General features: G+C 33.7%; 1 protein-coding gene across 1 annotated transcript in view; it reads left to right on the top strand.

Moving 5' to 3' along the window:
- LOC107716778 (partitioning defective 3 homolog B-like) overlaps positions 1–14,356 on the top strand; it is a 335,521-nt gene that overhangs the window by 79,291 nt on the left and 241,874 nt on the right. Inside the window, exon 5 of the mRNA XM_016523332.1 lies at positions 12,002–12,081. Within this exon, the coding sequence (XP_016378818.1) occupies positions 12,002–12,081 (80 nt within the window). The remainder of the gene's footprint in view (positions 1–12,001; positions 12,082–14,356) is intronic.

Below are 14,356 nucleotides of genomic sequence, written 5' to 3'. Positions count from 1 at the left end.
TATATATAATTTTTTTTTTTTTTTGCAGGAAAATGGCCTTCATACTAAAGCTGATTTCCCAGCTAGTGTTTTATGTATTTTAAATCCACACAATTTTTTACTATATTTTCACAGTTTTTATATATATTGTGTTACATGACACAATAAAAATATTCTGTACTAGTTATAGTTTATTTAAAAAATGGGACAAGAGTTAAACAATAATATCTACACATAAGGCATTTGAAAAAAGCAAAAATAAAGGCATGATAAAAATATAAAAATTTCCAAGATAGTTTTACGAGAACCTATTTCTAAAATAAAGAATGTTTAGACATAAACTGACAGCCAGAAGTTTGTAATAATTAAGATTTTTAATGTTTTTGAAAGAAGCGTCTTTGTTCATCAAGGTTGCATTTATTTGATAAAAAAATACAGTAAAACAGTAAACATTATTGCAATTTAAACAACTGTTTTCTATTTGAATGTATTAAAAATGTAATTTATTCCTGTGATGGCAAAACGGAATTTTCAGCAGCCATTACTCCAGTCTTTAGTGTCACATGATCCCTCAGAAATCATTCTAATATAATTGTCAAGTTTTTGTCAAATGTTTGTATCTGATAGCACAAATATTAATAAAAATAAGTATTAATACTTTTGTTTTACTTTTACAAAACAAAAGTATAAATACAATTTAAGATTGGTATATCATATATGGTATATCAAGAATATCAACAGCATTCAGAACTGTATTTTGTCATGACAGAAGCTAAAATACAGTAGTAAGGTAGTTTAATAAGATACACTATAAATGTCGTAGTTGCAATGTCTTGATTATTGTAAATGAGGAAATGGTCATAAAGAATGAGTTAATAGGTCCAAACTTTTGATTGATATTTTATATAGCTTAATTAAAAACATAATGATAAACACAAGTATTTAAAGGAATTGTTCACCCAAAAATAAAGATTCTGTCATTATTTACTCACCCTCATGTTGTTTCAAACCAGTGTAACTTACTTTCTTCTGCAGAACATAAAAGAAGATCATTAAAAAAAAAATGTCTCACTGTTTTTGCCCATAGCAGTCAGTCGTTACCAAAACTGTTTAGTCTCTAACATTATTTAAAAAAAATATATATTTTTTGGCTCCACAGAAGAATGAAAGTCAAACATCTTTGGAATGACAAAGAGGGCTGGGCAAGCTATAAGCCCCAAAAAAAAAAATGTCTGGGAACACTTCTGAATGGCAAATTAAATGAATCCGTAATTTATTTATTTATTGAATTGATTAATTGAAACAAACTGTCCGAATAAACCAATCAGACTTCCAAATGCTATTTATCAGCACTGATTTTTTGAAACAGTGTTACAAAAAATGTTGAGATGCGTAGCTCAGTCTTTTCGAGCTTCTCCATGTTGTTCTCATTGACGCTATCTCTAACCTTTGGGTCTCTTTGTTGGTCTTGTGGGTAATGTGTCCCTCAGGAGCCGCTGTTTTAAATTACCTCTGGCACTCTCAACCTCTCCCCATTGACCGTGTGCACAGGTCTCTCTCTTCCATCATGACCTTGCAGTCTGCTGAAGTACCGGCACTGATGGGCAGTGTAAACATCTCCGCCGCGATCTCCCGCCTAATCCGAAACAGGCCACATGGTAGCAGAGTGTCTAACGCAGCATTTGTCATGCTGCCAGCCGTGAGATGGGCCAGGGGGAGAGAACGAGGGATGAAAAAGCAGGGAAGTGAAGGAAAAAAATAGGGCGGCATGAAAGACAGACGGCAGGAGAGAGAAGGGAGACTGATTGTGATTTAGGACGAGTCAGATGAAGGAGAGAGGAAGTACATGTTTTAGCTCAGAGGTCTCTTTCCACTGTAGGGCGTCTGGCAAGTGTCACCTGAGGCCTTGTGGTTAAGATCTGTGTCTGGTCTGCGTGTGGAAGTCTGGAAGAAGGGTTATCTTCTACACAGAGGGACCTGTACGCTTTTATCACCTCTGACATGTTTAGGAATTGTTCCATGACATCACTGTAAACTCCCATAGTTCATGTGGCTCTGTGAAAATGTGCAGAAATCTTGTAAAATGTTAAACTAGACTAACAGTATGCACACTCTTTATTGACAATATTGGAGACGGGTTGTAAATGTAAATTAGGACATCTGTACATCATCCGAGCTCTGTTGGAAGTCAGGATGTCTCTTCCGTCTTTAATCACACAGAAAGCTGAGAGGTGCAGCAGAGAAGGACTTTTCCATGAATAATAGCCTACATTTTGTTTTTATGATTTTAGCAGTTGCATTATCACTGCACTACCTTTCAAAAGTTTGGGGTCAGTACAGTTGTTTTAAAATGTTTTTGAAAAAGACACCCAGTCTACATTTAGTTTAGTTAAATGTAATATTCTGAAATATCACATTTTAAAATAACTATTTTCTATTTGAATATATTTAAAAGATATTTTTGATCAATAGAAAGTTCAAAAGAACAGCATTTATTTGAAATAGAAATCTTTTGTATTGTTATAAATCTCTTTAAAATCTGTCACTTTTGATCAATTTAAAGCATCCTTGCTGAATAAAATGATTAAATACTTGCAAATAAATAAATGGATACATGGACTCCACACTTTTTAAAGATAATTCTTTAATTATTTTCAAAAGGCATACTTCCATACTACTCCTACTATTTCTGCTTTTTACAGCATGTATACTGTGCACAGTATGCAAGTTATTTTTGTACAGCATGTATGGAATATGATGAGTTGACCTTTCATTTCCAGTATGACGAATGCAAACTGCAAATTTTAACATCTCTTTCTTGATTATAAATTGATCAGACTGCCAAAACTTTTATATCTTGGCATTTTTGTGCAGAATTTGATTAAAAAGGAAAATAACCATTTTTGTCTCCAAGAATATTACTAGACACTACTGGCAACATTAAATGTGATTTGGTGAGACAACAACGTAAGCGATACTCCAGTGGAACGTTTATTGTACATGTTACAAGATTTTACTATTTAAAATTCCCTCCTGCCCCCAAACACACATCCATGAAACACATCGTGAATGATGAGATTGAAAAGAACATTGATTTTTTTCTTTTTCTTTCATTAATAGCTCCAGATTTAAGTGCATCCAGGGTGTTCTTTCAATCAGGATCAATACTTGACCTTACAAATATTTTTGACATATGTCTATACATTTTCTGGGGCTTGGTGAGACCCCAGGGGTTTGATATCCAAACGTTGACTCTCTAGTATCACTTTAGCATTTCATTATGTCCTCAAAGACCCGTCAGATCCTTTTGTCCTGAGCTGGTAGCTGTGTTTAAATGTGCAAAAATGCACGTCATTGACTTTCTTCACTTCTCTTGTGTTTGTACACACATGCAGCAGTAGATAAGTAAAAGTAACTAATTCAACATTGAAGAGACATATAGATAAAGATGAAGAGAGACAGTGATGAGTAAAGACCCTCAGGTCTACAGTTTTAGACCACTGAGCAGAACGTCCCGCTCGTCTCCATCTGCCTTGATCCCGTGAGTCTAAATCTGCACTCATCATGTTGCTGACACACCATCCATTACCCTCTCCTTTAATGGCCTTCAGCTCTCATCCGACCAGTAGGAACCGGAGCAGCGTGATCTGAGACTGAGGAAATCAGTCAAAGACAGAGTACGAACATCCACTGAAAGCACATCACGCAAGGCTAATCGCTTATGACTGAGAGTGATGGATGCTGAAGAACTATGGGGAGGAAGGCCAGTCTTTCTAATTGTGCTTAAGGTGTTCACTCTTGCTCCTTGTCATTGCAGGACATAGCTGCTTAACTCGGATGCTTTATGGAGGGCTGCTGAATTTAGACCCCACTGTTCATATATGAAGGAAAGGTGCTTAGCTTGAATGTCTTTTAGATGTAGAACACTGAGAAACACTGAGGGGCTGAAGTAGATTGGAAGTAGACTAGATAAAGACTGCAAAAATGATTTTCTTATTTAGTATGGCTCTTGTTTCCCAGGACAATTATCTAAAAAATTGTATATCATTTACTTAAGCAAATTACCTAAGATATTAAGGTTTTTTTTCTGAAAGATTTACTTTCGTTTGAAAGTTTTTGTTTAAACGAGGGAAAAATAAACTTATTTTCCCTTTCGTTTTTTCTTACCCTATATTAGCAAATATTTTTTTCTTGTTTTAAGCAAAAACTGAATTTTTATGAGATATTAAGTCTTGTTTTGTGAAGAATTTAAGTAATTTTTCATCTGAATTAAATATGTAAATCTTGATTTAAGATTGATTTAGGACTGTACTGGAAAACAAGACAACAATATTTTTGCAATTGAATGCAATTGAAAAAATATATATATATTTTTTTGCAGTAAATTTAAAAGGAGACATGTTTAAATTAATAACCACCTGTGTTTGCATATGCACACCAATTATTTACACATTTTGATCTTGATGAAATAGTGTGAATTTTACCCAATGCAAAAAGTCTAGTCAATCAAAACAGAGGCTATTTTCATGTAGACATCTTATAGGTACAGTATCAAAAGCAGTCTGTTAAATTCTAAGGTTAAAGAAAGGGAGGAAAATTATGTAAAACTAAATTAAAAGACTCATGACCACAACTACACCTGGAGTTTATAAGACAAAATAGTGTAGGAAATCTAGTGTATAGTATTGATTTCTTTTAAAGGGGTCATCGGATGCCCATTTTCCACAAGTTGATATGATTCTTTAGGGTCTTAATGAAAAGTCTGTAACATAGTTTGGTTAAAATTTCTCAATGGTAGTGTAAAACAACACCGTTTTTACCCTGTCAAAAACAGCTCTGTCTACAGCACGCAGTTTTATTGCATTCCGCTTTAAATGTTAATGAGCTCTGCTGACCCCGCCCCTCTCTTCTGAGCCGCTCTCTGAGAGATGGTAAACTTTAGTGTAATCCACTGCGAGTTCAGCGGCTCAGATGTCGGGAGTAAATGACGACTGCTATGTTCATTATTACATCCAACAACAAAACACCTCTAGCGCTTAGGAGACATTCTTATCTACATATGCTCCGCCGGTGAAACAATGGCGGACTGGTGACACCTCATTTAGGGCGGGTCTAAGGTAAGACACCAGTCCAGTCTGTGCTGAAACGCTACTGTCAATCAAACAATCGTGGGAGGGGCCTGTCTGTGTGACGTCACACAGACAAGCATCTGAGATCGGCTCGATTTGAAAAAGGGGAAATGATTTAACGAAAAAAAAAAAAAAAAACACTGGGTATATCTTTATCATTATAGGGTGGTTGTGTACACACACTGCCAACACACATTTCAGTTCAAACAGCTTGTAAAAGTGCATGTCGCATCCGATGACCCCTTTAAGTGTTTGTAAAGACAAACAAACCATAGAGCTACAATATTGATTTTTTCCCCCTCCAGAATCAGTTTAGTTCCTTATAGTTGTATCTGCATACTGAGTTGAGTATTTTTACATTTAAAAATAATTAATTAAATGCCCCACTTCACCTATAATGTTGACCTAAGCTTCTTAATAAAGGTGTTTTATAGGTGACTTAATAAAGGTGTTTTGCTGTTTTACAGGTGATAGTCAGACTTTGAATATGATTGTATTTATAGTTGGTTACTGTAAATAGTTGTTCTCATTCTGTTTTATTGTCAGTCTTATTGTGACTCATTTGTTCAGGGTGTCAGTGCTCTGTATTGAAGAGCTTTGATTAGACTGGGCTTACAGCAGAGATCCACACACTGTCTGACAGAGATGAGCCCCACAGGCAGGCCCTTTCGACCACCAGCGGAGATCCTTACAGTTCTGTCTCTGTCTGTATCTTTTTTTCTCTCCTCTCTTACTCTCGCTGTCTGCTTTTTTCTGTGTGATGATGAGAAAAACTCAGGATGACGGTTTCATAAATCCATAGCCATGGTTCAGTTCCTTTTCACTGTCTTTTTGGGTGATTGCCATCTGAATTTAATTCCTGCTTGAGGAAGAACTTTATTCTTATTACAGGAGAATGAAAAGAAAGGAAATAATCTTATAATACAGGAAGTCATATAGGAACAAAAGAGTATAGAGCAGGGGTTCATACCAAGAGTCTGCTGGTGGATGTTGTAATTACACCATCCAGTTCTTCAAACAATATATTTCTGATTTGACAGTCCTTCTGAAATATTGTGTAGTCTGATGACATGTGTATTTTAAAATTTATATTACGTTATATTACATTATTGTCAATGACTATATTCACAGCATAAGCACAGCATGTTGACAGGCTATAATGTTATAATATTTGAAATTAAATATTTATTTTATTTATGTTATGTTATGTTATGTTATGTTATATGTTATATGTTATGTTAGATGTTATGTTATTTGTTATGTTATTACTGTTCATAAATTTGAGGTCAGTAGGTTTTTATGTTTTGAATGAAAAAAGTCTCTTATGCTCACCCAGGTTGCATTTATTTGTTAAAAATACAGTAAAAACAGTCATGTTGAGAAATATTATTACAGTTTGAAATAATTGTTTTCTATTGTTTATATTTTTAAAATGTAATTTATTCATTTGAGGGCAAAGCTGAATTTTCAGCATCATTACTTCAGTCTTCAGTGTCACATGATCCTTCAGAAATCATATGCTCTTTTGATGCTCAAGAAACATTTATTATTATTATCAATGTTAAAACAGTTTTTCTGCTTAATATTTTTGTTGAAACAGTGATCCTTTTTTCAAGATTCTTTGATGAACAGGAAGTGCAGCATTTATTTGAAATCTGATTTTTGTGTGTGTGTGTTTACTACCACTTTTGATAAGTTTAATGCATCCTTGCTGACTGAAAACAGTAATTTTATTAAAAAAGAATAATAAATAAATAAACTTACTGACCATAGACTGCAGTATTGTATTGTACTCTATTATTGTTAAAGTATAATATTGCTTAATGTAAAATTTGGGATTTTTTTTTTTTAAAGAGGCAGAATAATACATAAATATCGGCTGTTGTATCAGTCAGTGTTTCTATATCGGTTTGTCCCTATATAGATCATGTATCAGAGCACAGTCCAGCAGTTAACACAATGTCCTCTCAGTTTATACGGCTCTTTATTAAACTTGTTTATCTGTATTCATGCACATGAGCCGTTATATTAGGCTCCTTCTACTGGATTATGAAGTCATGCACCTCTGTTGGGCTGGTTGTTAGATGTAATTGACTGAATGGAGAGGAGCAGCACACAGGCTGTCTCTCTGAACAGCTGGAGGTCTTCAAGAGAACTGTGTCTTCTTTTAGTCTCATTGAAAGCAAGGCCGAGGGGCAGCCTTGGGGGCTTTCATCCCGCTAGATCCTGTGCTTTAGTAGGCAGTTAGAGAATGAGTGAGAGCTTGTGTAAATGTTCAGGTTTGAATGAAGACCCAGAGATGAGTTAGGCTGGACACACTGCTGACCACCTGCTGTACTAAGGAAAGTGCTTTTTTCCTTATTAGTGGTGTGTGCTAAGCCGTGCAAAACTATTATAATACACAATTAAACTTTGGTGCGTAACCTGCACCATTTGTGCTACAGCCAAAAGTGAATCAAAACGGATGTCATTTATATATAGTCTTTAATGTAGCAATTTAGCTTCAGTTTAATTGGTCATGACCATATTGGTCATATGGTCATCTTTAAGTTTTTGGTTTAAGATGCCTTTACTAACATTAAATGCACTGCATCTGACATCCTTTCTTTTTTTTTTTACTATTTAACAGTGTTATGTTATGTTATGTTATGTTATGTTATGTTATGAAGATGTGACAAATTTGGGATAAAATTTTTTACTTAAAATATAACAATTTGGGATAAAAATGTTGCCTCTTTTCGAAACCGAATAAAACTGAAAAAATTAATATTGGCAATCATATTGATTATCAGTTATAACATATACTGTAAATACTGTCTGTTGTATTAGTCCTTAATAGAAGATGAAACACACACACACACACACACACACACATATACTGCATATATAAAAATCCAATAATATTTTAGACGTAGTAAAAAACAGTAATATTTCATCAGACTATACTGCTAATTCAGAAAGACTGTCAAAACAGACATTTGAAGAATTAGATGGTGTAATTATAAGATTATTTATTAAAATATTAATATATAAAAAATTTCACAGTATAAATTTATATAATATATAGCTTTCTTTATATTTTAGGAAAAATGTTTTTCAGATTTTGGGGGAAAAATGTATACATTTGAGAATGCATGTCATCCAGAAAGTTTGAAAATTCCCTACCTGGCAACCACGCAGAACACCTTAGCAACCACACAGCAACAAAAACTGAATATATAATGCGAATGTTGGGTATTTTTATCTCAAATATGCAGTTGCAATATCACCGGTGAGTCATCTAGGGTCTTGTGTGCTGAGAGCTGTTGCCCACATGCACGGTTAAAGGCATTTTAAACTATTGATGGGAGGCAACAGGTCTGAAAATGTATGCGGGGCGCTTGAGGGAGGCAGCAGACTGGAATTTACAAAGCGTCATGTCAGAGCCTCTGACACCCAGACAGCCGCTGTTTGCTGTGCCGAAAAAGAACAAAATATTCTCTTAAACCTTCTTGAAACGCTGTCAGCTTTTTTTCCTCCCTCACTCTCACAGGGTGCTTGACGTGCCCCTACTCCACTGAAGTGTGAATAAGTGAGATGTAAACTGTGTTTAACTCAGGGTTCAGAGTCAGCTTCAGCTTCTGAACCGGAGGAATGTAACTGATAAGACAACAAACACTCATGTCCAGTCATGAAGCACAGAACACTGGGCTTAAGAGAAGACAATTATGAACAACGTCACAACACATTTGATATCCATACTGTGATGTATTGCTGGGAGACAGAATATATTAAGTGAGGAATATTTCATTTCAACTAAACAGCCATTGCAGCCAATTAGATGATTAGTTCTCCAGATGTTCAAGAACTAATTAATTAATCTAAATAATAAGCATGTCTTCCACACTGTTTTCTATTTCAGGAAGAATATTTAACCAATTTAATTTATATACATTGCAGATCAAAACTTTGGAGTGGGTAGGATTTTTTTTTGTTTTTAAAAGGCTACATTTATTTAATCAGTAATGTAGTAGAAAAACAGTAATATTGTGAAATGATTTTAAAATTTAAAATAACTGTTAATAACTATTTATTTTAAAATGTTTAAAATCAACCCCAACTTTGCTTTAAAAAGCATCACAAGATCTCCTAACCAAAGATCACATGATCACTAACGGAAATCACATTTTATATATATATATATATATATATACATACGCACTGTATATATTGTGTATTTATATATATGTATATATATATACATACACACTGTATATATTGTGTATATATATATGTATATATATATACACTGTATATATTGTGTATATATATATGTGATTTATTATTATTAGGGCTTCATGTTAATGTTAATTTAATGTTTATGCTAAAAAAAAAGTGCATTTAGCTGCTAATTGTATTTGTTGTTTGTTGATTTTCAAAAATAAAACTTATTGAAATGTTTTCCATGTGTGTATCAGCTCTTTTTGAACATTTTCATCTAATTTTAACAAAACCGTGATAATATTGATAACCGTGATAACTTTGGTCACTATAACCGTGATATGAAATTTTCATACCGTTACATCCCTACAATATAGGCACGTGCTATGAGTGATGCAGACAGCACATAAAAACACGAACATGAGTGCTGTGCCTGCCTGTGATGAGGAGATTGTGAATTAAAAAAATGAATATTAGTTGAATTTAAAATAAACATTTGCATTTGAATGTTATTTGTGCGTCAGGGAGCGTCATCAGTGGCGCACGAGATGCGGTGATGATGATGTAAGTCTAGCCCACGAGACGCGCCACTGCTGCGTTATGCATTTAAAATATTAGAGAAATATAGTAGCTCAATGCGGAGAAGATCTTGATTTGTTTTAAAAAAGGTTATAAAAAATGTCAATAATTATCGATACCGAACGATATGAAACATTATATCGTTGATACATTTTTTAGCTATATCGCATATATATATATTAGGGCTGTCAGTCGATTAAAATTTTTAATCTAATTAATTACATGATGTGTCGATTAATTAATCTAATTAATCGCAAATTACATTTGGCTGTGAAAATACCCCCAAAAGATTATTTAAACCTATTTTTTGTGTTAAATGAAAAAGTAGACAGTAAAAATAGTAGCTTTAGAAATAAATATTTTATTTGATTCAACATAAAATGTATTAAACATAAACGTTTAGGCTACAGCGGCCTAGCATAAATGGAACATAAAAGAAGATAAGTTGAGAAACATCTTTTTTCCTTTATGCAATGAAGGTCACTGGTAACCAAAACAGCTTTGTTACCAACCAACTTCAAAATACCTTTTTTTATGTTCCACAAAAGAAAGTCATTCAGGTTTGAGTAAATTATGACATATTTAATTTGTGTGTGTGTGTGTGTGAACTATCCCTTTAAAGTTTTTCCTCCTTTTTTATTTAAAATTTTTTTTATTTTAAATGAGGTAATACAATAATACTCTAAATAAGAAACTAAATCTGCCAGCAGGTGGCGGTAAATGTCTTTATGAGTCTTTCATTCGAGTCGTTCTAACTGCTGATTCATTCAGGAATTCAGTAAACGGCTCACTTTATGAATGGGCCTTTGACTAATTGATTCACACGATTCGTTCAAAACGCGGATTCTTTCAGAAACTAAACACAGCTTTGTTTCTCGGAGACGCACAACTATTCTGCTGTGGTTTTATAGGTAATATTTTTGTTGGCAAAACTGAGCAAAAACACAATATTGCGTTTAAAATATAACACAATATTAACTTTTTATTTACTGAACTGCTGTATAAAACCACATTTGCACTCATGCTATTGGGGACAAACAACACTCGTGTGATTGCTCTTGCTGCTGGTGTGATATCGCTTATCATATGATATAAATAAAACATTTTTTTTACCCCAATATCTTGAATTTTAGGGCATAACTGCATTTATGGAGTTGTTGCCCTGCATCATATTTGTCAACAATCAACTGAATGAAATGTAAGACCTGGGGCGGGGCCAGTGCGTTGACTGCGTTAAAATATTTTTCATAACTAATTAAGTTAACATGTTAAACTGACAGCCCTTATATATATATATATATATATATATGAATAAAAGCAGTAATTTCTTAAGAAAAAAAAAATCCTACTCCAAAAATTTGAATGGTTGTCTATACCTATATAACAATACATAATTATAAACAATACATTTGCATATGTTTCAAAAGTATGTGGTAAAAAATATACTATACATTTTCATAGAAGTATATATAATAAAGTATGATCGCACTTTATTTTTAGGTCCAATTCTCGCTAGGTATTGGGTAGAATTAGGGATGTAGATTAGGGCTGGGTATCGAGTTCGATACTTTTTAGGCACCGACCGAATTGCCTCGATACCATCGAGTATCGAAAAACGTCTTGTCGTTCGGTACCAAATTTCGATACCTACTGAAGACTATTTGAGCTTTATTAAAACTATTTTGCACTGATTTATTGTTGGTTACATTTTGTTCCTTTGTGCAGTGGCTCAGGAGGTGAGTCTTGAGTCTGTATAAACATCAACGAGCTGAAAAATAAAACCAAAGTTTTTTTTTTAGATAATGTAATCTTGTTAAAATTGATTTCATAAAATTGGTATCGAAAAAAGTATCGTTCAGGAACCGGTATCGAAGTCAAGGTATCGGTATCGGTATCGATATCGAAAAATTTTGAACGATACCCAGCCCTATGTAGAATATGGTCATGCAGAATATGTGCTTTACAAGTACTAATAAACAGCAAATATGCTAGTAATATGCATGCTAATAAGCAACTAGTTAATAGTGAGAATTGGTCCCTTTGCTAAAGTGCTACCTAAACTATATATTGTAATAGTATTTTATGTTTTATTTTATTTTGTGTTTGTGTTTCAGGTACCCCTCTGCTGGTACGAAGCAGTAGCGATTCTGCTCTTGGTCCTCCTCAGATGGAAGATGTGAATGGCAGAGCCATGGTAAAACTGCACTGACACACACATGCTCTTATATCTCAAAGCTCTTTGAGAGTGCTGACCTCATGTCATCACATAATATACCAGCCAAAAACTATTATTATACATCACTATTATGTCTAATGTTCAATCAATGTACAGCATGCTGCTATAAATACCACAACTTTACAGACTCTGCTGAAAACGTCTAGCACAGCTAAACATGACGTACAGGCGGTGTCCAGCTCATATAGCAGTTAAAAGCACCACATTGCATCCTATTGATCTTATAAAATGTCTTTATCAGTGAGATTTTGTTAAATATGTTAAACATGGGTGCACATTAAACCTGGATAATGTTGAGTTACAGTGTAATTTAAGTGTGTTTATGTATATGTTTTCCAAGCCACAACTGCTGTTTGGTGCTGTTTTCAAATACGCATCACCTTTAAAATAATATTCAGTTGAAAACATACTTAAACCAGAGGGTTCTCGGTGCATTGTAGCTTATTCTTAATGAGAGAGGCTTTTTTGTGTGGTAGTTTTGCAGAAGGTCTTTGTCTCAAGGTTTCCATTAAGGCTTCCAGACTGAAACCAGCAGCAAGACATTGATTCACTATTTTGTTTTCTTTCATAAGCGTCCCTTGTCTTTTGTTGCATTTTCATTCATTTGCTCACTTTTCCCCCTTCTCCTTCAATAAAATGCTCATCTAGAATAGCCCCAATGTTCTGATGAAATGGCATATGAGCAGAGCTGTATGGCTACAGTGTGTTGAATGCATTTATGGAGCTTTGTGGAGTTAGTGAAGTATAGCCATTTGTTTCTCTCTTACGTGCTCTCTCTCCCCCCTGGTCTGCTTAATGGACTGTCTCGCTCTCCCCCCGCCTGCTTAATGGACTGGCTCAGAATAGATGGAGTTTTTTATGATTACCACTCTGCTCATTCAGAGCCTTTTATTGGAGCATCGTGGATGGCTTTAATGCACTTCACCTCTCTTTCTTTCGCTCTTCTCAGTCTGTGCTCATTCTCGCTCTGAATTTCATTTTGTGGGGCTTTTTATTTTGTTTCTTTTTGCTTGACTCTGTTCCCTCTTCTCTTGCAATGTACCTCACCACAGGCTTACAACCAGTTGTATGTGGTTTTTGTGTGTGTTTTTGAAAAGAAAGTCCTGCTGTTTGGCTTTGCTATATATTTGCTTTGTCTTCTAGTGCACTTTTGTCAGATTTAAGGCCTGCTCGCACCAAGTAATGGAACAAAGTGACACAAAACACAGACAATTTTTGGAAAATGCTTTTTTACAGTGTGATAAAATCTTGGCCAGTGTTATTTATGCACAATTATAGTTCGTACTATTTATTTTATTTACAGTACCTTTTTTATTTTTATTTTTACTTTTTTGTCATTTTGTGTCTTTTTTTTAAATTACTATTTAATTTTTTTTAAATTTTAGGTTTATTTAGGTTCATTTAAATTAACAGTAAGTTAATTTTAGTTAACGATAATAACTCTGCAATAAGGTTGGGTATCATTTGAATTTTATCAATTCCAATTCCGATTCTGCTTATTGATTCGGATTCTTATAGATTCCCAGTTGTCATTTTGTGTCTTTTTTTAAAATTACTATTTAATTTTTTTTTAATTTTAGGTTTATTTAGGTTCATTTAAATTAACAGTAAGTTAATTTTAGTTAACGATAATAACTCTGCAATAAGGTTGGGTATCATTTGAATTTTATCAATTCCAATTCCGATTCTGCTTATTGATTCGGATTCTTATAGATTCCCAGTTTCGATTCCAGTGTGGTTAAAATATATATATATATTAGACCAAAAATAGTCAAACATTTAGATATCAAAATATTTATTTTGTGTCTCTTTTTGCAAAACATTTAGTTGCAGCTGAATACCATGAACAACAACAACAACAAAAAAAAACAGCAGGCTACATAAAAATGGACTCAACTAGCTGTTGCAAAATAGGCTATTCTGGATAAATTGAGTTTTTTTCTCATTAGAAAACTAAAATTAATAACATGCAATTTATAAATGAATGATTCAATGACTCACTCAAGATTTGCTTGTTTCATTACTGGATGAATCAGCATTTTCGAATAAATCTCTGTAATGAATGATTCAAAGATACATTTTTAAAAGTCCCTTTTCGCCAACTAAATCAACATTTTTAATTTTACAAGTATCCAATTCCTGACCTTAAGTATCCGATTCCAGAATTGGAATCGATTTTCAATTTCCCAACCCTACTTGGCTATATTGAAATATCATTTTTTTTTTTTTTCTT

The sequence above is a fragment of the Sinocyclocheilus rhinocerous genome, unplaced genomic scaffold, assembly GCF_001515625.1.
Source record: "Sinocyclocheilus rhinocerous isolate Xijiao unplaced genomic scaffold, SAMN03320098_v1.1 scaffold1441, whole genome shotgun sequence".
NCBI classification, from domain to species: domain Eukaryota; kingdom Metazoa; phylum Chordata; class Actinopteri; order Cypriniformes; family Cyprinidae; genus Sinocyclocheilus; species Sinocyclocheilus rhinocerous.
Note: the sequence above shows the minus strand (reverse complement) of the source record. Positions and strands in the feature narration are given on the sequence as shown.